This window comes from Mustelus asterias, chromosome 3, assembly GCF_964213995.1.
Source record: "Mustelus asterias chromosome 3, sMusAst1.hap1.1, whole genome shotgun sequence".
NCBI lineage: Eukaryota > Metazoa > Chordata > Chondrichthyes > Carcharhiniformes > Triakidae > Mustelus > Mustelus asterias.
Window position 1 is genome coordinate 22,901,851 of NC_135803.1, and position 27,883 is coordinate 22,929,733.

Genomic DNA, 27,883 nt, shown 5'->3' on the forward strand with positions numbered 1-27,883 from the left:
CATCATGACTGTATTTATCAACCAGCCCTAGTTGCTCTGGAGGGCTGATTGTGAGCCTTCAACTAAGTGGCTTGCTAGGCATATTCAAAGGATAGTTAACTCAGCCATATAGGTCTGGGATCAGACTTGTATGTAACATCAAAAAAAATTGAAACTCTACTCAAGATAGTAGGACAACTGACCAAAAGATTGTTTGAAGTAGTATGTTTTGAGGAACATCTTAAAAGAGAAGTAAAATGGCAAAGATTTAGGGAGTGAATTCCAGAGCTCAGTGCCTAGACAGCTGAAGGCATGGCCACCAATGGTTGAGTGATAGAAATTGGGGATGTGCAAGAGGCCAGAATGAAACAGTGCAGAGGTCTCAAAGGGTGTAGGGCTGCAGAGATAGGACATAATGGGTAAAGACGAGTTTCCTTCTCTAAAAACCGTTTGGTTCTTACAGCCATCTGGCAATTTTGTAATGACCTTAACTGGTAACAGATATTTTATTTTCAAATTTTTAAAAGAAAAATATTGAATTCAAGTTCTCAAATTGCCTTCTGGGATCTAAATTCAGGTTCTCTGGATTATTAAGGCAGCACAGTGGTACTGTGCCACCATGCCGCACTGCTATCTCACATCGTCAAGGACCTGAGTTGAATTCCCGGCGGAGTTCGCACATTCTCCATGTCTCCGTGGGTATCCTCCGGGTGCTCTGGTTTCCTCCCACAGTCTGAAGATGTGCGGGTTAGGTTGTTTGGCCATGCTAAATTGACCCGAGTGTCAGGGGATTAGCAGGGTAAATATATGGGGTTGCAGGAATAGGACCTGGATGGGATTGTGGTCAGCGCAGACTCAATGGGCCGAATGGCCTCCTTCTGCACTGTGAGGATTCTATGGATTCTACTAGCCCAGACCTCTCGATTACTCGGTCCTATCTTCTCCCTTCCTAGATCACACACTGGTGAGAAAAAAAAACACAATATTCAGATTTAATTTTATTTATTGCCACATTGTATATAGTCAACTATATTTACATACACAATCGTACTTCTGATAATCTTGTGTAAGCTTGCTCCACATAAAAGATACAATAGAAAAAAAAAAGTTTGCCACATTTAAAAGATTTTTGTTTAATTTAAAGTTTGCTTACATTAAACGTTCCTGCAGTAAATGTCTTGAACTATGTCAAGATTTATTGTGCCTCTGCAGGTCAAGGGCAAAGTAAGTGATATACTAAAAGATACATCATTTAGTTGAAATCTTTACAGTGTAAACACTTGTCTGATCCAAACATGAATGGAATACGTTCGATCAAAGCTGCACAATGGCCTTTTTCAGCATTCATGGAAAAACATATTCCCACCCTCCCAACCTGCTCCGTCGCACGTATTTTACAAAACATTTTTTGGGGAATTCTATACAGAGTAGTACAACCAGAACAGATCCATTCACAGTATCAGGGGATGGACGTTCAAATGAAATACTGGGGGTTGGCTTCAGCTCTCAGCAACCTATGCTGCTGATTGCTTTACGTGGAGCACAGGAATGCTAGGAGCTAAAAGATAAGCACATTGGCATTTCAGAGGACAGCTAAATATGTCGGAAGGCAGAATTGCATGATGAAAATTCAAAATAAAATCAATGAAAGGTGGATATATTTTTAATGCATACTCAAAAAAAAAATTTTTTTTGCCTTATCCCACAGTATTTCTTTCGAACTCAGTGCAAAAACAGGAAACATAGGGGCCCAAAACCAGAAATTCATCTTCATGTGACAATGGAATACATGCACAATATGTTTATATACATCCCTTCGCATAAAACTCCTGCAAAATCATTTATATGCAATTCTTCCGATCAATAAGTCATAAATTCAAAAAACAGCTTGTCAGCTTTACTCTCTGTTCTGTTCCATGACACCCTCTCTACTGGTCCTGTACAATCGCATGCACATCAGGTTCAACAACATCTTTACAAGTCCTGAAAGCCACACATTCCCTAATCATGGGCATGCAAAATGAGTCGATAAATGCCTAATGAAGTGATATAATAAATACTTTTAAATGAAGCAACAAAACATCCCTTTGTCCCCATGATTCCTTGTCCCGTTTTTGTATGGAGTGAGCAATCAGTGCATGGACGTTGAAGAAGTCTGTACGACACAGAAGAAGCTATAAACAATGTCTGGCCCTTCGTGTCACTAGCTGGCTTTGAAAAGACCTGTTGTTCAGTTAGCACATGATCCGATTCATAAAATGCCTACTCAACGCCGGAACCAAAGCCAGCTATTGATCAACCAGAACCCCACTGTGATTGAGTAAATAATGATTTCCCGTCGGGTGCGTTCTCTGTTTTCTTCCTCCAGGAGCTGGAGTCGGCGGTTGAGTTTAATTATCTGACAGCAAGACAGAAAACAAATATCACATTTAAAGAGAAGCAGCTCATAAACTCCTATTCAATGTAATTTGAAAAGCGATTATGTTATAGGAGTACGAGCATTGTTCGAGTGTATTGTCTTCACATGCTTAGAAGACTTTCCTTTATTCTGGAAAGGCAAGTGGAACAGACGACACAGAGTCTACAGAGGGACATAGACAGGTCAAGTGGGTAAAAACTTGGCAGATGGAATATAATGTAGGAAAATGTGATGGCGCATTTCAGCAGGAAGAATAAAAGAACTGAATATCATTTAAATGGAGAAAGACTGCTGAAAACTGCAGTACAGAGGGATTTGGGAGCTCTCATGCATAAATCACTAGCATGCAAATTCAGCAGGTAATAGGGAAAGCGAATGTTGGCCTTCATTTCAAAGGAACGGAAGGGAAGTCTTGCTAAAACCATACTATGCACTAATTAGACTACATCTTGAATACCATAAACAGTTTCAGTCTGCTTATCTAAGGAAAAATATACTGGCATTGGAGGCAGTCCAGAGAAGATTCACTAGGTTGATCCCAGGTATGGAGGGATTTTCGTAAATGAGGAGAAGTTGGGTAGGTTGGAGCTGTAATTATTGGAGTTTAGAAGAATAAAAAGCGACCTTATTGAGACATATAGCATTCTCAGGGGGCTTGACAGGGTAGATGCTGAGAGGTTGTTTCCACTTATGGGCGAGTCTAGGAGCAGAGGGCATAATCTCAGAGAAAGGCATCACCCATTTATGACAGAGATGAGGAGGAATTTCTTCTCTTGAAGGGGACTGAATCTGTGGAATTTTTTATCGCAGAGGACGATAGAGGTTGGGTTGTTAAATATGTTCAAAGGCTGAGATAGACAAATTTTTAATCAGTCAGGCAATCAAGGGTTATGGGGATAAAGCAGAAAAGTGGATTTGAAGATTATCACATCAGATCAGTCATCATCTTATTGTATTGTGCAGCAGATTCGATGGGCTGAATGGCCTATTTCTGCTTCTATGTCTTATAGTGGGAAGGAATAGGAAGGGTAATGTTTAGTGCATTGTTTTATCTCCCTTCCTTTCTTACATTATGCACCATTCTCAGCCAAAAGATAACAAACGTCCTAAATCAAGGTCCTGCCAATTATGTTCCTCAGTTTACTTGCCATAATCCCATTAGATAGGTCTAGGTGAGCAAAAACATTGACGAGAATAGGTTAATAAATTAATGTAGTACCTGTCTTCGTAAGGAAACAGAATCCACTAGAGCCATGTCATCTGGTGTTCCTTCTGCAGGATCACAGTTGGAAATACTATACCTAGTGAAAAGGACAAAGTGAGACTATTTTTTGTACATCTAAATCAACACATAATTAATTGCATTTGTCTTTATCATTGTTGCACTAAGTTACTGAAGACTAACATTGCTGAAGATTTATTTGTTTCATTTCTCTGTCCTTGCTGTGTATTATTCGTTTGGGGAGGCTGTGGGATAGTGGTATCACCACTGGACTAGTAATTCACAGACCCAGGTAATGCTCTGGGGATCTGGGTTCGAATCCCACAATGGCTGATGGTGGAATTTGAATTCAATAAAACTTGGAATCAAAAGTCTAATGATGACCATGAAATCATTGTCAATTGTCGTATAAAAACACACCTGCTTCACTAATGTTCTTTAGGGAAGGAAATCTGCTGTCCTCACCTTGTCTGGCTAGCCTACATGTGATTGACTCTCAAATGCCCACTCAGTTGTTAAATATCAATCGCTGAAATCTTGTTCCTGTTACGCCGGCGGGATCTTACAGTCCCGCCAACAGTGCACCTCTGCTGCAGGTTTCCCAGCGGCAAGGAATGTGTTCAATGGGAAACCCTGTTGACAACAGCAGGGACTACAAGTTCCTGCTGCCAGCGAGCAGCAAGCCACCGCTTGCCACTGTCAAACATGCCACGGAAAGCAAGACAAACCCCACCCTTTAAAAAGGAATAAAACTGGATAGACCACTTGGTATCGATATAGGCAGCGGAAATGACAATCCAGCCTGCAAAGTCCTCTTTACTAAGATTTTGTGCAAAAATTGGGAGAGCTGTCTCACATACTAGTCAAGCAACTAAGTAATACTCACGGAATCATACCTTACAAATAATGTCCCAGATACCACCATCACCATCCCTGGGAATGTCCTGTCCCACCGGTGGCAGAGGTGGCACAGATGGAAGTTGCCCTGGGAGTTCACAACTCTGGACAACAACCTCACCAACCTGCCTGTCACAGATCATAGAATTCCTACAGTGCAGAAAAGGCCACTGGCCCATCGAATCTGCACTGACTCTCTGACAGAGTACCTTACCCACGACTTCTCCCCTGCCCAATTCCAGTAATCCCACACATTTACCATCTAATATGAGGTAAATTAGCATGTCCAATCCACCTAACCTGCACATCTTTGGACTGTGGGAGGAACCAGAGCACCCAGTGGAAACCCACGCAGACATGGGGAGAATGTGCAAACTCCACACAGAAAGTCACCCAAGGCCAGAATTTAACTCAGGTCCCTGGAGCCTTGAGGCGGCAGTGTTAAATACTGTGCCATCGTGCCGCCCCAATGAATCTGTCCACCGCAGAGCCTTGTGGAGATAAAATCCCATCTTCAAATTGAAAATACTCTCCACCGTGTTGTGTGACACTACCACCATCCTAAACGAGAGATTACAAACAGATCTGGGCATTCACAAGGTGCTGTGGGCCATCAGTAGCAGTAGAATTATATATGACCACGATCTGTAACTCATATCTTCAACTCTACCATTACCAGTAAACCAGGAGATCAAGCCTGGCTCAATAAAGAGTGTAGGAGGGCATGCCAAGCATACTTAAAAAAATGTCAACATGGTGAAGCCACAATACAGCACTACTGGTGAGCTAAACAGCATAGGAAGCAAGTAGTAGACAGATAGGTCTAAGCAATTTCACAACCAACAGGTCAGATCGAAACTCTGCATCCTGCCACATCCAGTCAAGAAAGATGGTGGGCAATTAAACAACTCACTGGAGGAAGAGGCTCCTCAAATATCCCCACCCTCGATGATGCAGGAGTCCAGCACATCAGTACAAAAGATAAGGCTGAAGCATTTACTATAATTTTCAGCCAAATTGATGATCCATCTCAGCCTTCTCTGGAGGGTCCCAGCATCACAGATGCCAGTCTTCAGCCAATGCCAGTCATTTCACATAATATCAAGACATGGCTGAAGGCACTGGATACTCAAAGGCTACGGGCCCTGACAATATTCCGGTAATCGTGTCCATAGAATCCCTGCAGTAGAGAAGGAATCTGCTCTCTCTGAAAAAGCATTCCACCCAGGCCCACCCCCAGGTCAATTACCACCCCATCAGTCTACTTTTGATCATCAGTAAAATGATGGAAGGCGTCATCAACAGTTTAAAGTTTATTTATTAGTGTCACAAGTAGGTTTATTCCTTTAACACTGCAATGAAGTTACTGTGAAAAATTTTAAACTTAAACTTTAAACTTAAAGTGATGAAAGGTGCCATCAACAGTGTTATCAAGCAGTACTTGTTTCGTAATAACCTGCTCACTGATGCTCAGTTTGGGTTCCATCTGGGTCATTGAGCTACTGACTTTGTTACAGCCTTAGTTCAAACATGAACAATTCCAGAGGTGAGATGAGGTGACAGTGACTGCCTTTGACATCGAGGTAGCATTTGACCGAGTGTGGCATCAAGGAGCCCTCGCAAAACTGGTATCAATGGGGAGCAGGAGGAAAATGTTGGGAGTCATAACTAGCACAAAGGAATATGGATGTTGTGGTTGGAGATCAGCTCCAGGAAATCACTGCAGAAATTCCTCAGGATAGTCATCCAATGTCCAACCATCTGCAGCTGCTTCATCAATGATCTTCTTTCCTTCATAAGGTCAGAAGTGGGGATGTTCGTTGACGATTGCACAATGTTCAGCACCATTCATGACTCCTCAGATACCGAAGCAGTCCATGTCCAAATGCAGCAAGATCTTGACAATATCCAGGTTTTGTCTAACAAGTGACAAGTAACATTCATACCAACCAATGACCATCACCAAAAAGGGAGAATCTAATCATCGCCTGTTGACATTCGATGGCATTACGATCACTGAATCTCCCACCTATCGACATCCTGGGAGTTTCAATTGACAGAAACTAGGCCTCTCCCCCACTAACAGCACAGCGGGTGTATCTACATCACCCAGACTGCAGCGGTTCAAGAAGGCAGCTCACCACCACCTTCTAAAGGGCAATTAAAGATGGGCAATAAACGCTGGCCTAGCTGGCGATGCCCACATCCATAAATGAATTTTTAAAAATCCAATCTGGTCTCACTTAAAACAGCTAAGTTGCTACATCGTCTTTGTGCAAGCTGAGAACCATCTGCATGGTTTATATTTCAATGATTCCATCTCCAATTATTGAAATGCTTATTTCAAACATTTTATATAATGAAATGGTCAGAAATTGTTTGGGAAGGAATTCTATTGTATTGAGGCAATGTGATTATTGTAATAATGAAATCACTTATTAATAGAGAAAACCCTACAGTTGTATAAGTCAATGAAGTAACTATCACTTGGCAAGCACTGCAAACAACCTCAGTCTAAATGTTAAACAAAAAATCAATTTATATTTTAGACCTCAAAAGCGGTTAAACCTTTAATAGGTGATAAAGGTTCAGCATCTCTTAAAGTACCTGTTCACTGGAGATAGAACCATAAAAAAGTTATCTTGTGCAAGGAGGCCATCATATCTACACCAGCCAAAAAAGGGAAAAAAGAAACTAGCCACTCATTTTAATCCCACATTCCAGCACCTGGTCCGTAGCCATACAGGTTACAGCACTTAAGACACTGATCAAGGTTTTGCCCCGTTTCTACTGACAACGGATCAAAAAACTGGATCCAAAATCCAACAAATGATTTATACTCAGTAAATTCTTCAATATAAAACATAAATCAATTCTACATAGTAAACCCACCTCTGTGGCAGGCTTCATCCAGAAACCAATTGAAAAGGGTACAAAATAAATGTGCCTGAGTCATGGCTTCATCTATTGTTCCAATGGAATCCAAATAGTCAATGTTGCATATCTCACCTATTGCTTTATTGAACCCAGGTCTCTACCCCACTAAAATCAAGATTTTAGTATCACCTTAGAAGCACAATTATCTAGACTCTCAATGAACTATTCAAGAGTCACAACTAAAATTAATTTATTTGCACCTTGCATGTCCCAAAGAAACTATGGTTTTGCTGATTTTTTTTAAAAAAAGGACCAACTTCAGTCAATGCATTTACACGCATTGCAAAGTCAGACAAGGTTATGTAACAAGTTCACATTATGAACAAGATATGCTACATCTCTTAATTCAAAATTGCTTAATTCAAATTATCTACATTTTCAAGGACTGCATTCCCAGCCTACTGTGATATTTAGATTAGCTGATTTAAGTTACAGGCCAATTCACTTTTTTAGTAGAACACCTTCAAATTATCAGGAATATAACAAGCAAGGAAGGAACTTTCTTCATGGCTATCACAAAAGACGACAAACAAATTAATTTTACATATTTCATTCTTTCACTGCTTGTATGGCAGATCACACTTCTGGAGTTAATAAACTATATTTCCGATTAGGGGTTTGTCAGTCAAACAATTCCTAAAAAAAGAAAAGCAAAGGATGACGGACTAATATCAAAGCCTCAAATGGGGACCACAAATGGCCATATTTACCTGGAGCCATCAAGCAGAGGGTTAGATGAAGTAGCACAACTTGACCCACCATGAAGTACTGCTCTGGTTTCCAGGAAAAGAGACAATAGGACAGGTGACAGTATTCAGGATATAGAATGGCAAAGGAAAGAACAGGAATAAGTACACACACACTTAGACAGACAGGCCTTAGATTATTATAACTATAAGATGCAGTGCTATGTTTTACTGAAAACATAACTTCCATTTATATATGGCCTTTAATGTAGCAAAACATCAGATTGTTTAGTTTTGAAAATAAAGCACAAGAACTTGCATCAAATATTGTAGAGATCCATTCCCGTGCACCGCATTAGTGTACACAGAAATAACCCTAACCTATCACAACCCCTGCTGCATCCTCCATGTTGCAGCTTTTAAAAACCAATTTCTTGTCACTATCACCCCCCACTTGGTGAAACCAGATGACATTACCTGTAACGCCTTCAAAGTGATTGTACAAGGGATCGGGATTCACAGTTTGTCATGTACACTTATTGTTCAATTTCATCTGACAAAGAAACACATTTAGCTGCGAATGAAAAGAAATTATGCACAAAAAACCGACAGTTGAATTGCATGGGAAAGCAACTCAACCACTCAGGTTACTGACCGTACTCCTAGCCTCATATTATGCTGAAGGTAATACTGAGACAGTCTCTCAGGAGCAGTTATCCATCTAATTCTTTTGCTTTACAAAATGGCACAGAGCTCGAGGTCCCATCTGAGCAAGTGGGAGGTTGGCAGAATTGGATTTGTGAAAAATAAGGATCCGCTTTTTAGTTTGCTTTGGAAGGTTTTAAATGTATTTGATGGTTGATTTATTGATATGGAGTAGGGGAAGAGAAAAGAGGAAGTTTGGTGAACATGTCTCACTCCTACACGTTTGGAACGCAAAATTTATACTCCAACATGGTGTCACTAATATTTGTAACAAGAATCTGCAAAGTGTCACAGAAAGTTAATGATATACGCATGCAAGAATTCTGCTAGAGGCTACACCTTTTCAGCTGCATGCTGCGCAATCTCCTTTAACACAAGGCACGATATAGTAGCAACACACACCACTTGTAATACTTCACATGATTGAAATTAGAAAAGCAAAAAAAAACTAAAAAGTACAGCTTTGCCAATAAACAACCTTGTGCAAGTTATTAGAGAATTTCCTTCTATAATTGCAGACCAGCACATGATTAAAATGCAATAACAGATTGCTATAAGTATCATATCACGTGCATGACGGGCAGGTCCAAAATTCACTTTCTGTGCACTGAATGTAAGCTTTCTCGCAAGACCTTAAAATTAATATTTAAAGATAATTTACAATTAATTATTAGTATATTACTTAAACTAATCAATATTTTTTCTAAACATAGGAACAGGAGTAGCCTTTCAGGCCTTGGAACATATGTCTCCATCCCAAATGTGTTGGCTGTGCCTGGTGTTCTATTTGTAAACCAGCTGGTCTTGGTTTTTAAAAAAATTGTGAGTCCAATATCCAGCTGTATTGGTTCTGCAGTGTCCTGTAAATATCAATTATTCTATTAACTTAGCACAACTGAGCAACTCCACTCCCTTTTTTTGCAGAGCTAACACAGTAACATGCTGCTGGCTGTGTTTACAACAATATCAGGCGCAACATTATTTAAACTATGCCCAGACTTATGAGATTTATGGATCATACAAAATTAATTTAAACTTTTTTTTTGCATTAGTGTGCCAAAATATGCAAGCCTCGTCTTGTAATAAATAGGAAGGGAATCCATTAATAATTTAGCCAAAAATTGTTCAATAAAGTGACCACTGATAAACTGACTGGCCGGTTTAGTTGGTATAATTGAGCATGAGCAAGGAAGTGACCATTTGCTGCTTTCACTAAATTAAAGAAAGCTTTCGGCTTACAACATCGTCACAACACTTTAGGCAGTCCGATAATGTTGATGATAGAGGAATTTTTCTTGGATAACGTATAGAACTCTTTATAAAAAGACTGCACATTTCTCGGTTTCTGTGCTTTATCATTCTCCAATATGATTAGGAAGTCCCTTTATGATTAGGAAGATGATTAGGTGGTGCCTTATGAATTTCTATGAGTAGCTATATGCAAGCAAAATCCAACTCATATTCCAGTTAATAAAGTCAATGGCTGAATTACAGTAAAACCAATCTTGAAGCCTATTACTTGATGAGGAATTATTCCATCCATATATTTTACTTTAGTCAGGATTATCATTTTCCTGAAGAATTAGTGGACAAATATGGAAGATCACTCGGGTTTGATAATTGGTACTTAAATTGAAAACATGCACTGCAGCAGCTCACCAAGTCTCCTTTGACAACACTTTCTAAACACACAAGATTTACCACCCAGGACAAGAGCAGCAGGTATATGGAACATCACCACTTCTAAGTTTCCCTCCAAGTCACAACATCCTGACATTTGAAATATATTGCCGCTTTTCAAAATTGCTGGGCCAAAATCCTGAAACTCTTAGTGAATAGTACTATGGGAATATTGTCATCTTAGAGCTTTAAGAAAGTGACTCATCACTTCCTCAAGGGCAAACAGGGATGGGCAATAAATGCTGGCTTTGCCATTGTAAACACACATCTAATGAATAATAGAGATAAAGCAAAACTGGGGCACCATGCAGCGAGACTGAGCAGCAAAACAAGCATAAATGCAGCAGGAAAAATTCAGCTGCAAAGAAAAAAATCTCAATTTTTGCCTCGTCAAGTCATGAATACTCAGCTTCTATGAATGGCAGCATAAGCCAAGGTGGAGTGTACTGAAGAAAAGGCTGGGCAAGGGACCACAAAATCTGCAGTCAACATACTACAAATAGATATACCTTGGGCTAATTGATGCCATCATATATTTCTAATGTGATCACCAGTTTTTCTTCCCCCACCCTTTCTCCTTTGAAGAGTTGACTTCTTGATGGTATATTAAGGGCATGCACAGGAGGTCATTTGATCAATGGAGACTGGGTGGCAAGAGCCACTGGGGAATCCATAGACAAATACAATCCTCCCTTTACCTCAAAATCACACGCATCTACTAAGGACCACCGTTGAGTGAAAAGCAGCAGCGATTCTGAATGATTTGCCCCATCGTATCAGAGGGGTGCTGAGATCAACTATTACTAGCAAGGCACTCAACAGGGCTCTGGGCACATTCCTATGAGTGAAAGATGCTTGAGATCTTAAGAGGTAGGAAAGTTAATTTGTGATATCAGTCACCATGATATCCTGCAAAGGTCAATGAGGAACTTCCCAGAGTTCTTTTCCAAATTCGACTAAGGTTTGTTCCCTTCACTCTCTCCACTACCACCTCCCTCTTCCACCCATTTTCTTTCCTCTTCCAAGATTATGTGCCTCTGTGGGTGGGAAAGATGTGGGGTCCGATGGGTTTAACGCTGTGTGTAGATTGTACCACGTAGGATAGGGCGAGCGTGATACATCAGTTGCTCTTTTTGCATATTTTTCCATTTTTGTTGCATTATACTATAGTTTGAAACTGGAACAACTATGATCTGTAGTCAGCTACTCACAGGATCAACTCATGGGACATGAGGAAAACTCTAGTTGTATTTATTATGTGAGTACAGTTTGTTTTCTGACTTCTCTTTGCGGGGGGACGCGCTATGTCCAGTTGAGATGGGAGCAGTAACCTGCTATGCCTTTTCAATGACAGCTAGATCGCAAATTTGAACTCATGCATATTCTGCTACTAACCACCTTAAAAGTGAATTTTGGACCCACCTTTAATATCAGAACATGGAAATTAGACATAAGCCACTGCTTCTAAATTATACATTATGGATGAGGAATGCCTATGATAAGCAATTAGCACCCTCCACTTATTACAGTACAACACAACTGAAGTCCAACAGCCAGTCACCTTCTGCGATTTTCATCTAGCATGTCCAAGACTTGCTGGTAGGCCCTACGGGTGGTGGAGTGGATTATTGACAAAATGCCGTGAGGAGAGTAAGCGTTTGATCCGTCTTCGGAGATGAGTGGAGGATAAAGACGAGGCTGAGGCTGAGGTTGGGGAGTTGGTGTCACACTGTCCATATGCACACAACAAAGTAAGAGAAAAACATGGAAATCAGATTCAGACAGAAGTACAAATAATGGACAGTGAGCTTCATACAAGTGATATTGTAGAGGACTGGTCTCCCAGTCACTTCCAAGCTCTGAACGTAGTTCGCTTTAAAGGTGATGGTGTACCTTTATGTGATTTGCTCATACTTTAAAAAAATACTTTTTCAAAATATTAGCAAAGAATGGATTGCCATTTCTTCAACATTGGAATGGAAAGCAGATAAATGGGAGGAACAACAGTCACTGGGATCCCCATGGAGTATACTTCATCCATGACAGTGTCAATTATGTTAGAATTATCTTTTTTCCACTCATCCCCAGTTTCCATCGAGCACTTATATTGTGTAGAATTTTTTTTTAAAAAAGCAAATACTCAGAGACCTGAAATATAAACAATCAATGGACACACTTCAGTCTGTGGACAGCTTCTAACTGCACCAATGTCAATACTATGGACTAGAAGTGCTCTAAGGGATCCTCTTGGCTTATGTTACTTCCATCATATACACTGAATGAAATTAACAATACATAGGGTTCAACTGCCCTATAGATGGCAACACTCCACCTTTAAAATAAATCCAAACAAGTAATATTTCAGCAAGTTACCATCTCTTAGGTAATATATGGTATTAGTGAAATGAATAACCGTGGCAGACTGTAAAATGCATTAATATTTTACAGATTTTTTTAAAATTCAAAAATACCATGGAAAATAGCATTTTTTCCCCCCCCAAGACAATTACCCTCCCTGGATTTTAGATGTGCCAGAGAACATTCAATCTGGTGTTAAATATTAGAAAAATTACAGACTTTGCAGATTTGAATGCAATATGGTGAACCATATACTACAGTCTTAGAGCTCAGTAGGGTAGTGAGCAGGTACTAGATCAAGGATATGATCATGGTTTTCTGCTTCTATGCCTACCAGCTCCCAATTTTCTACCCAATGGGTAGTGTACTTGAGTTTGGATATAGAAGCAGAAACCCCTGGTCTTTAGGTGCAAAAACATGCGATGTTGCTAAAATTGAAGGGAAGCATCACAGCTAGGAAGCTTTTTGTTACTGTACTGGAGGATTTGAATTCAGATCTTTAAATGGAAGCATGGCAAAAAAGTATAGAATAAGATGGTAAACACAATTGTGCATCTCAAATTCCCAATAAATCTGAGAAAGAGCAGGGTTGCCATTGCCCACAGAGAGGGAAAGAACGAAAAGTAAATTGAACAGGCCACCTGAAGTTGCAATGTTACACATTTTGGAAGCCATTTATACCCTTGATTAGGGTAAAAAGGATAGAATATTATGCCATCAAATTACTGAATTCGGAGGTCTTCTCTTTAAAACATGGACTAAAATAATTGTAGTTTCTTGCAGTGACATACATGTTCACTCACCTTGCATAGTTGCACATAAAGCAGACTTAGTTTTTTATGAGAAACCAGTAATACACTTGCTCAATATATTTTGTATAAACAAAGGATCCTCTAATACCAGGCCGGTCTGATCTGGTACAGTGACAAACAAATGGAAGTGCTGTGGGACTCTTCACAGGATCTCAAAAATCTTCCACTTTGCCCATCCCTCTTGCCATAGAAATAATGCTTATTTATATCATCCAGCCAGAAATTAAATGGTCCAGTGGCCATTTAAACTTCCTGACATGTGCTAAATGGAAGATGCCACTGCACAAAGCAGCCCATAGTCACAATATCCAAATTTTACTCAGTTGCACCTGTTCTTTGAAATATTAAAAAGATATGACGTTTATTTGTTAAATAAATTACTTGGATTTACTCCATAAAATGTTTTAGTATTAACTTTTTGAAAGTTTTCAAAAAATGAAATGGTTTTGTAGTAGTTGGGGAGGTGATGGCCTAGTGGTATTATCGCTAGACTATTAATCCAGAAATCCAGCTCCAGGTTCGAATCCCACCATGGCAGATGGTGGAATTTGAATTCAATAATAAAAGAAATCTGGAATTAAGAATCTCCTGATGACCACGAAACCATTGTCGATTGTCGGAAAAACCCATCTGGTTGACTAACGTCCTTTAGGGAAGGAAATCTGTCGTCCTTACCTGGTCTGACCTACATGTGACTGCAGATCCACAATAATGTGGTTGACTACCAATTGCCCTCGGGCTGGTAGGGATGGGCAATAATTGCTGATGTGGAGATGCCGGCGTTGGACTGGGGTAAACACAGTAAGAAGTTTAACAACATCAGGTTAAAGTCCAACAGGTTTATTTGGTAGCAAAAGCCACAAGCTTTCGGAGCCTTAAGCTCCTTCTTCAGGTTATTTGCCCTGTTTGTGAACAGAATTCCCACTCACCTGACGAAGGAGCTTAAGGCTCCAAAAGCTTGTGGCTTTTGCTACCAAATAAACCTGTTGGACTTTAACCTGGTGTTGTTAAACTTCTTACAATAATTGCTGGCCAGCCAGCGACGTCCGAGTCCCATGAATGAATTTTAAAAAAGCAATAAAACCCTCCGTTTTTAAATTGCCAACGTGGTTTAGAAATCATAGAAACCCTACAGTACAGAAAGAGGCCATTCGGCCCATCGAGTCTGCACCAACCACAATCCCACCCAGGCCCTACCCCCATATCCCTACATATTTTACCCGCTAATCCCTCTAATCTACGCATCCCAGGACACTAAGGGGCAATTTTAGCATGGCCAATCAACCTAACCCGCACACCTTTGGACTGTGGGAGGAAACCGGAGCACCCGGAGGAAACCCATGCAGACTCGGGGAGAATGTGCAAACTCCACACAGACAGTGACCCAAGCCGGGAATCGAACCCAGGTCCCTGGAGCTGTGAAGCAGCAGTGCTAACCACTGTGCTACCGTGCCGCACAAACATGCCGTTTGTTCCATTTCTGGTTTCAATTTTGTTAAACTCAATAAATTTCTTGGGAGTGAATGTAAATTTAAGATGTACGGTGATGAAAGATCAACATTCTGGACATCAGATTGCCTATATTCCAGCTGAGTTTCTGTTCCAAAAATAATAATAATAATGCGAACAAAGTTCTCTCAGAGGCTTGTCAATACTCTTGAGTGAATTTTTAATTAGAGGAATTGGGGCAAGATTTTGTTCAGAACTTCTTAAAAGTCAGAGATTAGTAGTTTCTTCCATTTAAACCCTTAGAAATAGTGACAAACTGGATTTCCCCAGTGTACAATTGTAATGGAGATGCTATTAATATGAGGTACAGCTTGTTGCCACAGTGTGGAAAAAAAACTTTAAAATGATCACTGATTTATTTGTCACATAATAAGAACTTAAAATGCAAGGAATAACTCAATACATCTGAATCATGCAATTTGGATGACTATTTCTGCACTCTAATCTAATTCTCAAAATGTGATCAGCTACTGTGAACTCATAATTGAGGGCGCTGTTGGGTTTTATACTTGCAGCAGTCTTAAGCCCATTTCTTTAAATGTAGTTAAGATTTCCCTATCAAGTGGTCCAGCCCTTAAGATGAATTTAGTCTTGGAAGTACATAGAATCCCTATAGTGCCATTCGGCCCATAGAGTCTGCACCGACTCAAACCCTAACCCTGTAACCCCATGCATTGACCTCACCGATCCCCCTAACCTACATATCCTGGGACACAAGAGGGCAATTTAGCATGGCCAATCAACCCCAAATGCACATTTTTGGATTGTGGGAGAAAAGACATGCAGACACGGGGAGAGCTTGCAAACTCCACACAGTCATCCAAGGATGGAATTGAACCTGGTCCCTGGCGTAGTGAGACAGCAGTGCTAACCATTGTGCCACCGTGCTGTCCCTTGCGCTGTTAATCAAATTATTAAGCCTGCGAATCAATGCTACTACTTTCTGATTCTCATAGAATCCCTTTGGCCCATTGAGTCTGTACTGACCACATCCCACCCAGGCCCTATTCCCGTAACCCCATACATTTAGTCTGCTAATCCCCCCTGACACTAAGGGTCAATTTAGCATGGTCAATCAACCTAACCCGCACATCTTTGGAGTGTGGGAGGAAACTGGAAAACCCAGAGGAAACCCACGCAGACAAGGGAAGAAAGTGCAAACTCCGCACAGACTGTGATCCGAAGCCTGAATTGAATTTGAGTCTCTGGCGTTGCGGCAGCAGAGCTAACCACTGTGCCATATTTGCTACTTTTCGTTGTGTTCTGTCAGGCATCCTCTTCATTTAACTAGTTTTAGATTAATTAACAGTAGGTACGTGACATATTACATCCCCAAATGTAATGCAAAATTTCAGGTGGCCAAAGGCCAAATTAAGATTCTTTGTTTTTTCAACCCAATAACCACGTGTGGATAAGCCATTTGGCTACAAAGCAACTAACTTAGATTCTCCCATCAAATACCATGTTTAAGTTTACTGTACAGTATAGAATGATTATTACAAATCACTTTTTCTGAAACCATTTGCTTTAAAAAGAACTGGAATAGTGACAAGATCTCCAGTCCACAGAAAATAGCGGGGTGGAGAAAAACGATAGAAAACCGAAAACTTATTTGAAAAATCCACCTTAATCATATTGGACTCACCTCTTCTCTGATTAAAGTACAGCAAATAAAACAGAACTGTGTTTTCTAATTATATAGTTATCATAAATGTTTAGATTATAACTTACTGTTCAGCTTCCCATTTGTTGAATCAAAGTGAAAGGGGAAGCAGCTTCTCTTTATGGGGGAAGATTGGGGTAATTCCAATGAGCTTTGATCAAGGTCATTAAAATGGATAATCTAACAAGAAACTAAATGTACTGCAGGACAAGAGGGCTTCATCTGGAAGAACATTGTTTCAAGGTCTAGATCATTGCATACAAAACTGGCCATGCTTAAAAAGCAATAAAGCAACAACCATAACAATAGATGGTCTAAGACAGCTCCAGTTTGGGAAACAATGCAACAAATAACAAAGGAACACAGAGGAAGAAAGAAAACGATTACTCAGGCTTTCAATGGAACTGAAATTTTGTCCGAGGCCTACTCACATGGACTCTGTTCTGACAAGCTGCCCATTCTGTCGGGCAGCATTTTCACTCATTGAACGCTCCCTCCGCACACGACTATGTGAACGAACCTGAAAAGAAGGTATTCGGTAAGCAGACAAATTTGTCTAAGTATTTCCAAGTTAAAAACACCTGCAACTTACTAAACAACCATTTTCTTCCAGAGGAAGCTTTCAACACCCAAGACATTTCCTTCTTGTGGGTAGCTTGTGAATCAAGTCAGCAACTGCCCTCCTTCTACAATCCTCATTTCTGTTTCTCTCCATTTTCTATTATACTTTTGTTATGTCTGGTACAGAAGTGTTAAAAAAATTATTTTAGTCTTCATTGCCTCTAATTGAAATTTTGGACATGTTTCTAAGTCTAGACCTCCAAGTTAAAAATGACAAATACTTTTTCAGCACCAGCCCAGGCAATAGTCCATTTTCATATACTACTGGAAGTGGGCAGCACGATGGCACAATGGTTAGCACTGCTGCCTCACAGCGCCAGGGACCCAGGTTCAACTCCGGCCTTGGTCACTGTCTGTGCAGAGTTTGCATGTTCTCCCTGTGTCTACGTGGGTTTCCTCCCACAGTCTGAAAGACATACTGGTTAGGTGCATTGGCCATGCTAAATTTTCCCTCAGTGTACCCGAACAGACGCTGGAGTGTGGCGACTAGGAGATTTTCACAGGAGCTTCATTGCCGTGTTGATGGAAGTCTACTTGTGACATTAATTAAAAAAAGGCTTCCTGCATAGAAACAGTTTAAATAGGAAACTAATACAAACCCTGCTTGGTGCTACTATAGCATTAGAAGATGGCAGTACTTTAAATAAATGAAGAAAACATTTGACAGCAATTGCGGCAGAAGGTTTAAGGGAAGACTGAAATGATCAAGCATCCAAGGAATACATTAGGTCATGTGGCATCTGTGGAGGACACAAGGAATGGAGTTTGGGGTTTCACTAAAGTCTCTTGAGATTTGAAACTTTTTGAACAAAATTTTCACTTAAAAAAATTAATGAAGTGGGTAGAATAGGCTCCATAATAAGGTACAATATATGTGTGTGGTGTGTGCAGGAATGGGCTTGGTAGCTGAATAAATTTGCTTTTTGCTTTCTGTTCCTGTGACAGAGGAACACATTTTGCTTAACATTCCATTATGTCATGCAATACGGTCCATCCCTAAATTACCTTCACACCCTCAACGTGTTCGGTGTAAACCTGCTGCAAATAGTTGAGGTATGACATGAGTACACTGCCTGAAATGTCGAAGCTTACCAGTTCTAAGGCACTCTTTGAAGTAACAACTGCTCTTTTCAAAGCAAACTTTACATGGTGTAAGTGTAAAATTATCTTACTCATTTAAATACCAGTTGAATCACGCACAAACCGAATTGTCAGGGAATTTTTGGTTATTATGGTGTTTCCCAGTAAGAACATAGAACAGTACAGCACAGAACAGGCCCTTCGGCCCACGATGTTGTGCCGAGCTTTATCTGAAACCAAGATCAAGCTATCCCACTATCATCCTGGTGTGCTCCATGTGCCTATCCAATAACCGCTTAAATGTTCCTAAAGTGTCTGACTCCACTATCACTGCAGGCAGTCCATTCCACACCCCAACCACACCCCTGATGTCCTTCCTGTATCTCCCACCAATTCAATTCAATCTCCAAGCTTCAATTCAATAGAGAAAAACTACAACACGCTGAGTAACTAAGAAACACATACATATTAGTGGTTGCATGATCAAAATGGAAATGATAAATCATTACTTAACACTCTAACTGCTGCAGAGAAACCCTGACACATGACAAAGAAAAATGCCTGTAAAATTACTACATATTTGGCTGCCCAAAAGACAGCTTGTATCATTATCTACTTACTTCCTCATTCTGTGGTGTTGGAGCAACAGGTTGCTCAAGATCCAAGAAATCTAAAGGCTGCTCGCTTAAAGTGAGCACACGAGGAGGAGTTTTCAATGCCAAAGGTTCCGTAGGGGTTAATGTCATAAGATCAAGATCCCTTGGTCTGGAATTGTTATGATCACCTAGAACAACAATCAGCACAGTATGTCACACTTTAGAAGGGTTTTTAGGATCATACAATTACTAAAACCTGTAAAAAGTGATACACTAATCATCAACACTAATTGTAAAGTTGACAAAAAGTCCTACCAACCAAATGTTGGCCAGCACTACACTGAAAATGCAGGACCATCAGTAACATTTGGAATGAAGGAGCAGGACTTTAATAGCATCAGACTGGTGCCTATAGCACAGGGTTTAATCCTTTCCAGCTAGGGTGGTTTTGAGACTTGCTTCATTGCCCTACCTGCGGTTGAGATTGCAGTTCTGTTGGTCAGACCTGCCGTTGGACAGACACTGAACAAACAGTTTTGCTTCCTCCTTCAGCATTAACATTAAACATTTACACCCATTGTCATATCTGTAAAGAATGCAACATCATTCAAAATTGGAGATGCAGGCATAAGACTACACCATTTAATAAGATCCTGGCTGATCTTCTACTTCAACTCCACTTCCAGAACCCTCTAAGATAGAATTCCAAACATAATGTTAATATTTTGCAGGAGCCAGTGTCTCTGCCCCTTTCCCTTAGAGGGAGGGACATAATTGAGAAAAAAAACCCACATTAAAAGGTTCTGTAACATTATGCTTTGATTAAATTAAGATAACTGACAGGGTGAAGGGCTTTTTTCATGTCACCGATCTTTTCTGGATGAGGATATAAATGGAAAGCCCACTGTAGGGACAAATACCACCTTTTTAAAACTTGCTGTGCATGTCATAATTTCCATGGGCTGTATCTGAACCTCCTTCCTCTCCCACCCCACTGAATACTCCATCACTTTAATTACTACTCCAGATCAAGGGTATTTAATGCTAACATAAACTGTAATACAAATGAATCCTGAATAAGATCATCTTGCACTCTCAGTCCACAGGAGGAGTGGTCAGAGTACGACCTTCAGGTTAGAGAAAGATGGGACAGCATGGAATAAAACCCAATCTCCAGGCAGTGAGGAGGAGGAGGATGGGGCAAAAAATACGTTTTTGAGAGCAGTAACAACAAACTAGGACAGTAAATTTCTCCACATTGCAACAGTGACTACATTTCAAAAGCAGTTAATTGACTGTAAAGTGTCTCAGAACCAGGGATTGTGAAAGGCTCCATATCAATGCAAGCCTTCCTTCCATGTTTGGTTTTAAAAATAAGATTTAATAAAGAGTCAGTGCTGTGACAAGTTGTTTGATGGGCAATCCGGAGAATGCCCTCAATCGTGGTTCAGAGCTTCTAGGCAAGCAGCAGGAGATCTTCCATTGGGCCACGTGCATGATCGGAGCTACATTTGCAGGGAAGAGATGGGAAAGGTGTTGGATGGGAGTCCAATGGACTTCATAGCTAGTCATTCAATCCCCTGTGCGGAGACTTGGTCTTACAATCGAAAAACATCTCTCACACAAGGATCATTTGGATTAACATCTGGATTAAGCAGCTGTTGATGAATATGTTTAGAACGCATCAGTGCATTTGAACAGCACGATCAAAGGAGCTGTTAGGTCTATCAGATAGCTGGGGTAATTCTGAAACTTCAGGAGTCTGCTGCATGGAAACACATTCATCAATTTGGAGACTGGTAGGGTAGGGAGGGTTTCCAAGAGAAAAGTCAATGAAGATCTCCAACTAGAACTGGTCAACTTCAGAGCTAAAGACTTTTCTCTAGAAAAGGTAAGGCTTAGAAATAACCTGATAGAGATCTTCAAGATTATGGAAAAGTTTAACTGAGTAGACGTAGAGATAATGTTTCAACATGCTGGTTAGACCAGAACTAGTAGCCACCAATATAAAAAAGTACTAAAAACCCTTTTACCCAGAGAGTGGTGAGAATGTGGAACTTGCTACCACATGGTGTAATTGAGGCAATTAGCATAGATGAATTTAAGAGTAAACTAGATGGGTAAAGGAGAGGGAAAGGAATAGAAACATGTACTGATAGAGTTAAATGAAGAGGGAAGATATTTGTATGGAGCATATACACCAGCTTATACAAATTGAGCCAAATTGTGTTATACCATGTTATACATTCAATGTTATAATTCTATGTTATACATTCAATGCAATTCAATTGCTGCATAATATTTCAAAAGCTGTAGCCTGAACCAGGAATGCAGTACCTGCTATAAAAATCCTTTCTGGCACTTCCATCACAACTGTGGTGCTCTGACAATCTCCTTTTGCCCACTTGTCTTCAACATCCTGTGCTGCTACCTGTAGCTTCTCGGGAACTCTCATTCGCTGGCTAATGCCTTCAGTATAATCCATTTCATACTGGATGCGGTTAATTTCTGCCATATCAGCGGTGGGAGAAGGAAATGCTGCCACGTTCATGATACTGAAAGTAATGATGACTGTCAGACCAAGGCATGGCAACCATAAAAGAAGTTAAAGATTAGTTAAAACACAGACTTTCAACTGCAAGACCACACACATGAAACTGAAATGGAACATACCAGAAATTAAAATAACTCTGATCAAGAATAACTGGTAAAGTCACCATAGTCCCAGATGACCATAGGCTGCTCTCCCCCTCAAAAGGGGGGACTGGTGGTGATTTAACCCGAGGATCACCATACTTCAGGTAAGGGGCAAGGTTGAGAAGGCGGGGCCTTCATGAATAACCTCAGCCAGTACACTTGAATGCACACTGTTGGTGTCACATCACAAACCAGCCGTCCAACCAACTGAGCTAACTGATCCCCATAAGAATAGCCACATCACTAAACATGTGTTCTCCCCACTCTCCCGTGTTGGCCCTAAACAGTTCAAAAATCTGAGAAGTTAGTGAACACAATAAAATCAGATTAGCGACTACAGTATCTTTTCCCTGATTTACAATCTGCATATGTCACTGCTGCATTGTCACTCGTACTTCAGAAAAGCATGATGGCAGATGCGTGAAATTTTCAACCGTCCAGTCCACTCAGTCACTGATACAATTACAGTTTTTGGAATTGGACAAGAACACTTGTGTTGTCTCTCGAGGCACCAATTTGAGCTACATTATACTACAACAGTAACTTGCATTTATATAGCAGCTTTAACATAATAAAATGTCCCAAGGTGCTTCACAAAGGCACATTCACCAAAAAAAGGATGCTGGATCAAGGAAGGAACATAAGAACTAGAAGCAGGAGTAGGCCATCTGGCCCCTTGAGCCTGCTCCGCCATTCAATAAGATCATGGCTGATCTTTTCATGGACTCAGCTCCACTTACCCACCCGCTCACCATAACCCTTAATTCTTTTACTGTTCAAATAGTTATCTATCCTTGCCTGAAAAACATTCAATGAGGTAGCCTCAACTGCTTCACTGGGCAGGGAATTCCACAGATTCACAACCCTTTGTGTGAAGAAGTTCCTCCTCAACTCAGTCCTAAATCTGCTTCCCCTTATTTTGAGGCTATGCCCCCTAGTTCTAGTTTCACCCACCAGTGGAAACAACTTCCCTGCTTCTATCTTATCTATTCCCTTCATAATCTTATATGCTTCTATAAGAGCTCCCCTCATTCTTCTGAATTCCAATGAGTATAGCCCCAGTCTTCTTAGTCTCTCCTCATAAGCCAATCCTCTCAACTCCGAAATCAACCTAGTGAATCTCCTCTGCAATCCCTCCAGTGCCAGTATATCCTTTCTCAAGTAAGGAGACCAAAACTGTACACAGTACTCCAGGGTGTGGCCCCACCAGCACCTTATACAGCAGCAAAATAACCTCGCTGTTTTTAAACTCCATCCCTCTAGCAATGAAGGATAAAATTCCATTTGCCTTCTTAATTACCTGCTGCACCTGCAGGAGATAATAGGACAGTGATCATAAGCTGTCTAAAAGAAGTGGGCTTGAGGATAGAATTCCAGAGTGTGGGGCACAGATCGTAGAATCCCTACAGTGCAGTAGGAGGCCATTTGGCCCATTGGGTCTGTGCCGACTCATGGACAAGAGTATCTTACCAGGCCCTCTCCTTGTTACACAATACATTTACCATGGCCAATCCATCTAACCTGCACATTTTTGGATGGTGGGAGGAAACCGGAGCACCCGGAGGAAACGCACGCCACACGGGGAGAATGTGCAGACTCCGCCGGAATCGAACCCAGGTCCCTGGCGCTGTGAGGCAGCAGTGCTAATCACTGTGCTACCCAGAAGAGTGAATGTAGTTCCTAGTGTCTCGGCAAAGAGAAGGGAGTGCAGAAAGGTGGAATACTGTTAGTCACAAAGATGGTAGCAGTGGGTGCCACCTGATGGGATGTATTACTAATGTTCCAAGACTGGATCAATTGCTAATATTAACATCACATTATACAACATTGGAGTATATAGAGTGGGATCCTCTGGCCGCGCTTGTCCAAAAACCGGAGAATTCCCGCCCAAGGTCAATGGACCATTGCGTGCTTTGCCCCCCCCTGCCCGCTACAATTCCAATGGCAGGCGGGACGGGAGAATTCCCCCCATAATTCTTGTATTTACAACCTACAGAGTAATGCAGTCACACCACTATAATTTGCACTATTAGGTCAGTGAATCAGTAAATGAAAGGCATAAATTTAAGGTCATTGTCAACGGGAAAGGTTGTGAGTTTGTTTATGCAGTGGGTTGATGGAATATGGAGATCCCTGATAGAAACAGTGTTGGCAGCAGAACACATACAGCAGCAAAATGGAAAATAGCTGAAAATTATAAAATCATAGAACCCCTGCAGTGCAGAAAGAGGCCGTTCGAGTCTCTGAAAGAGCATCTGACTCAGGCCCTCACCTTCATCCTATCCCCGTAATCCCGCACATTTATCATGGCAAATCCATCTTTGGACACTAAGGGGCATTTTGGCATGGCCAATCCTCCTAACCTGCACATCTTTGGAAAATGAAAAATGGTATGGGGAGAAAGGTGGGAATGTGCCCAAATGATTAACCCTTTCAGTGTTCCCTAAGATATGATAACCCTTTTCTATGCTGCAAAATTGCACTTTTACCACTTTAACTATATTTTACAGAGTAGCATACTTTCAAATTTTAAATATATAATATGTAGTCTTGTTATCAACTATCTGGGGCTGGTTAGCTCAGTCAGCTGGTGTGGTTCAGAACAACATCAACAACACGTGTTCGATTCCTGGACTGCCTTTAGTTGACTTGGGACCTGCCTCCACGCACTGCCTATGACGGTGGAAGGCAAGGGCAAACAAAAACTGCCATGAAAATAGCTCTGGATGAAGAATCAGCACATAACCTGCCTTCAGGAAAAGCATACATGACATGACAGTATTAACCGTACTCAAGTTAGATTTTCAAAATGCCTTTCAAAAGGGAATCCACTTGCTTTTACTCCCTACCATCTCTAGAAAAAGTATTCAAATGATGCTCATGATTCCCAGCCAAAATATTCTAGGAATAAGTATTATCACAAGATTTGAGGAGGGATGTGCTCAATTCTGATCATCAGTCTGAGGTAAATTAACAAAATATGAATAAATATATAAAGAGGAAAATTAAGTACTTCTGTGTGTGTCTTTTAGTATTGCACAGATGTCAGCCTCAATGCCTAAATGACGCAACCATCTTAATGAGTGTGCTACCATAGAGAACAAAAGTTGAAATTAATTATCTCTCTCCTACAAATCCATCATAATTCTCCAATATTTACAGAAGCGACAGAAGGAAAGTAATTCTTATTTGAAGAGAATTACTGGGTTGCAAGTATTGGAGCAGTTTATAAACAGAGGGAACACGATCACTTGTTGGGGATATCAAACAGTACATAGCAGCACCATGGTTACTGAGCCCCTCTCCAGGTCTTTCACATTGGAGCGGTGATTGTGTTCAAAACATTCTCCTCCAACCTCTACCACATGCAGTATATTTGCGTGTTGACACTTGCATCCATGGGATAAAATTTCCACATAGCTGAGGCCATAGTTTAAGGATGTACACACCTAAACGTGAATGTTTTCATCAACACAAACATTAGTTAAAGGAAGAATAGCTTGGGGGAATTTAGAAATGAAAACAAAAGCAAAACCAAAATGATGTACCAAATACTAAAACTAAAACAGAAAACGCTGGAAAATCTCAGCAGGTCTGACAGCATCTGTGGATGGTAGTCATGGTGTGGAGATGCCGGCGTTGGACTGGGGTAAACACAGTAAGAAGTCTAACAACGCCAGGTTAAAGTCCAACAGTTGGACTTTAACTGTTGGACTTTAACCGGGTTTTAAAGCTGTTGGACTTTAACCTGGTGTTGTTAGACTTCTTACAGCATCTGTGGAGACAGGATAGAGCCAATGTTTCGAACACACCAGCTCACTGAGCTAACCAGACCCTCTGTCAGAGCGGCTCTGATGAAGGTCATCGAGACTCGAAACCTTGGCTCTATTCTCTCTGATGTGGAGATGCCGGCGTTGGACTGGGGTAAACACAGTAAGAAGTCTCACAACACCAGGTTGAAGTCCAACAGGTTTATTTGATAGCAAAAGCCACTAGCTTTCGGAGCGCTGCTCCTTCATCAGGTGAACGGGAGTCGTGTTCACAAACATCCTGGACTTTAACCTGGTGTTGTGAGACTTCTTACTCTATTCTCTCTCCTCAGATGCTGTCAAATCTGCTGAGATTTTCCAGCATTTTCTGTTTTTGTTTCAGATTCCAGCATCTGCAGTATTTTGCTTTTATCCAAATACTAAAACTTCCTGACGTATTCAGCCCTGGCAAGAAATGACACTGCGAAAGCAACTAGTTAGATCTCTGAAAATCTTTGGTGTTGAATGACAAATTGAAAGCACTTCACCATTATTAGAATATTTCCTCCTGCAAGCTGCCATTTAAAAAAAAATCCATTCTGAGGCCTCTGACAATCCTGCACTGTAACTGGTGCCCAGAATTGCAAGTCCACCTCTTAATTTTCTCCTGCAGTTTCTTGACATCACCCCTGTTTATACTCATTGCCAGTCTCAACAGTGTGGAAAATACAGATGTGACCACAACACATTTCCATTTTCCTCCTGGTAGCCATCTTGCCCCAGACACTTGAAAACACTCTTACCAAAACACCCTCCAACTTTCTTTCATTCATTTCCACCTTCAGTAGCCTCCTTAAAATGACTTGAATCGTTTTGATTTTTTTTCTGATGAACAGCGCTGGAACAAGTTTCTTACATTGAAGACACTATATAATATCACAATATCACATAGGTGCTATACTATACACAATATCTACACGAATGGTTGCCACTCTACCCTGTAAAAGGGGGGCCACTGGGTGTCCAGTGGATGAGGATAATTGCAAAGCAGAGGGGCATTGAGGCCTAGCATTAGGTTTTGACCTCAAAGAACAAGCCCTAATAGATTGGGACCAAGATCTCCAGGTCCAACACCAGCTAACACCATCACTGAGTGGGAAGCTGTCAACCCAGGGCCAAATGTGGCAGCGAGGGAAATAAATGGTGGGGGAGAGAGACAGATGTGGGAAGGGTCAAGTAATGTCCTTCACTTGGATTTCATTTTAAAATGATTGATCTGGTACCATTTTCTTGGGAGAAGTTTTACCTAAAGGCTCTCCCCCGCGTTCTGGTCTTATTTTCCACCCTGTGTTTACCTCCACACGGCCGGACCTGCGGCGACTTCACTGGGAACAGGCCGGGGCTCCAACTCGATTCCAGGCCGCAGCTTCCCAGTTAAGAACGAACGAAACTTGTTTATTTTTTTTCTCTTCCCCTCCCACTCCCCCCCCCGGGTTGAATTCGGAGCTCGCCCCGCAATCACACCGTCCGAACCATTTCGAAGAGGCGGAGACCAAGCCGACCGGTTTACTGCCAGCGGGGGAAAAGCCGCAAGACGTGGACGGGGACGGGACTGTTCGGCCCCCGTAGAGGAGGAGGGGGGGGGGGGGGGGGGAAGCGGGGAGAAGAGGCGGCGGCCTGCACTGCGCATGCCCGTCAACGGCTCCGGCTCAGGTGCGCGACGGCGCATGTGCGCCGCGGACGCTGGGCCCGTGCTGCCCCCAAATACGCATGCGCCTGTCAGCATACCTGGGAGAGATTGTCCCGATGTGGAGATGCCGGCGTTGGACTGGGGTAAACACAGTAAGAAGTTTAACAACACCAGGTTAAAGTCCAACAGGTTTATTTGGTAGCAAAAGCCACACAAGCTTTCGGAGCTCTAAGCCCCTTCTTCAGGTGCTATGCAGACTATGCGTACTATGCAGACGCTGCGACAACGGATGAATGAACACCGCTCGACAATCACCAGGCAAGACTGTTCTCTTCCTGTTGGGGAGCACTTCAGCGGTCACGGGCATTCGGCCTCTGATATTCGGGTAAGCGTTCTCCAAGGCGGCCTTCACGACACACGACAGTGCAGAGTCGCTGAGCAGAAACTGATAGCCAAGTTCCGCACACATGAGGACGGCCTCAACCGGGATATTGGGTTCATGTCACACTATTTGTAACCCCCACAGTTGCCTAGACCTGCAGAGTTTCACTGGCTGTCTTGTCTGGAGACAATACACATCTTT

The 27,883-nt window shown here is 41.4% G+C and overlaps 1 protein-coding gene across 8 annotated transcripts; it reads right to left on the minus strand.

Moving 5' to 3' along the window:
* Positions 1-964: 964 nt before the first annotated feature.
* mffa (mitochondrial fission factor a) lies at positions 965-27,313 on the minus strand. Of its 8 annotated transcripts, none has more exons than XM_078205990.1 (8): positions 26,966-27,313; positions 21,502-21,735; positions 19,189-19,352; positions 17,299-17,387; positions 12,087-12,254; positions 8,165-8,227; positions 3,618-3,699; positions 965-2,377 (listed from the first exon to the last, which is right to left on the minus strand). In XM_078205990.1, exons 2-8 carry the CDS (start codon positions 21,713-21,715, stop codon positions 2,246-2,248), a joined length of 912 nt encoding a protein of 303 aa, XP_078062116.1. In that variant the 5' UTR covers positions 21,716-21,735; positions 26,966-27,313; the 3' UTR covers positions 965-2,245. The 8 variants fall into 8 exon arrangements, with proteins under 8 accessions (XP_078062116.1, XP_078062112.1, XP_078062123.1 ...); XM_078205986.1 differs by having other exon boundaries at positions 21,502-21,719; positions 26,966-27,226; XM_078205997.1 differs by having other exon boundaries at positions 26,917-27,093.
* Between the last annotated feature and the right edge of the window lie 570 nt (positions 27,314-27,883).

What these genes read in the sequence shown, in the direction of transcription:
- mffa (XM_078205990.1), bottom strand. Translation starts at nt 21,715, where the DNA reads ATGAACGTGGCAGCATTTCCTTCTCCCACCGCTGATATGGCAGAAATT. An exon ending in CAACACCACAGAATGAGGAA is followed by an intron (nt 17,388 to 19,188) that starts GTAAGTAGATAA and finishes CCTTCTTTTCAG; the next exon opens with GTTCGTTCACATAGTCGTGT. An exon ending in CTGTTTCCTTACGAAGACAG is followed by an intron (nt 2,378 to 3,617) that starts GTACTACATTAA and finishes TCTTGCTGTCAG; the next exon opens with ATAATTAAACTCAACCGCCG.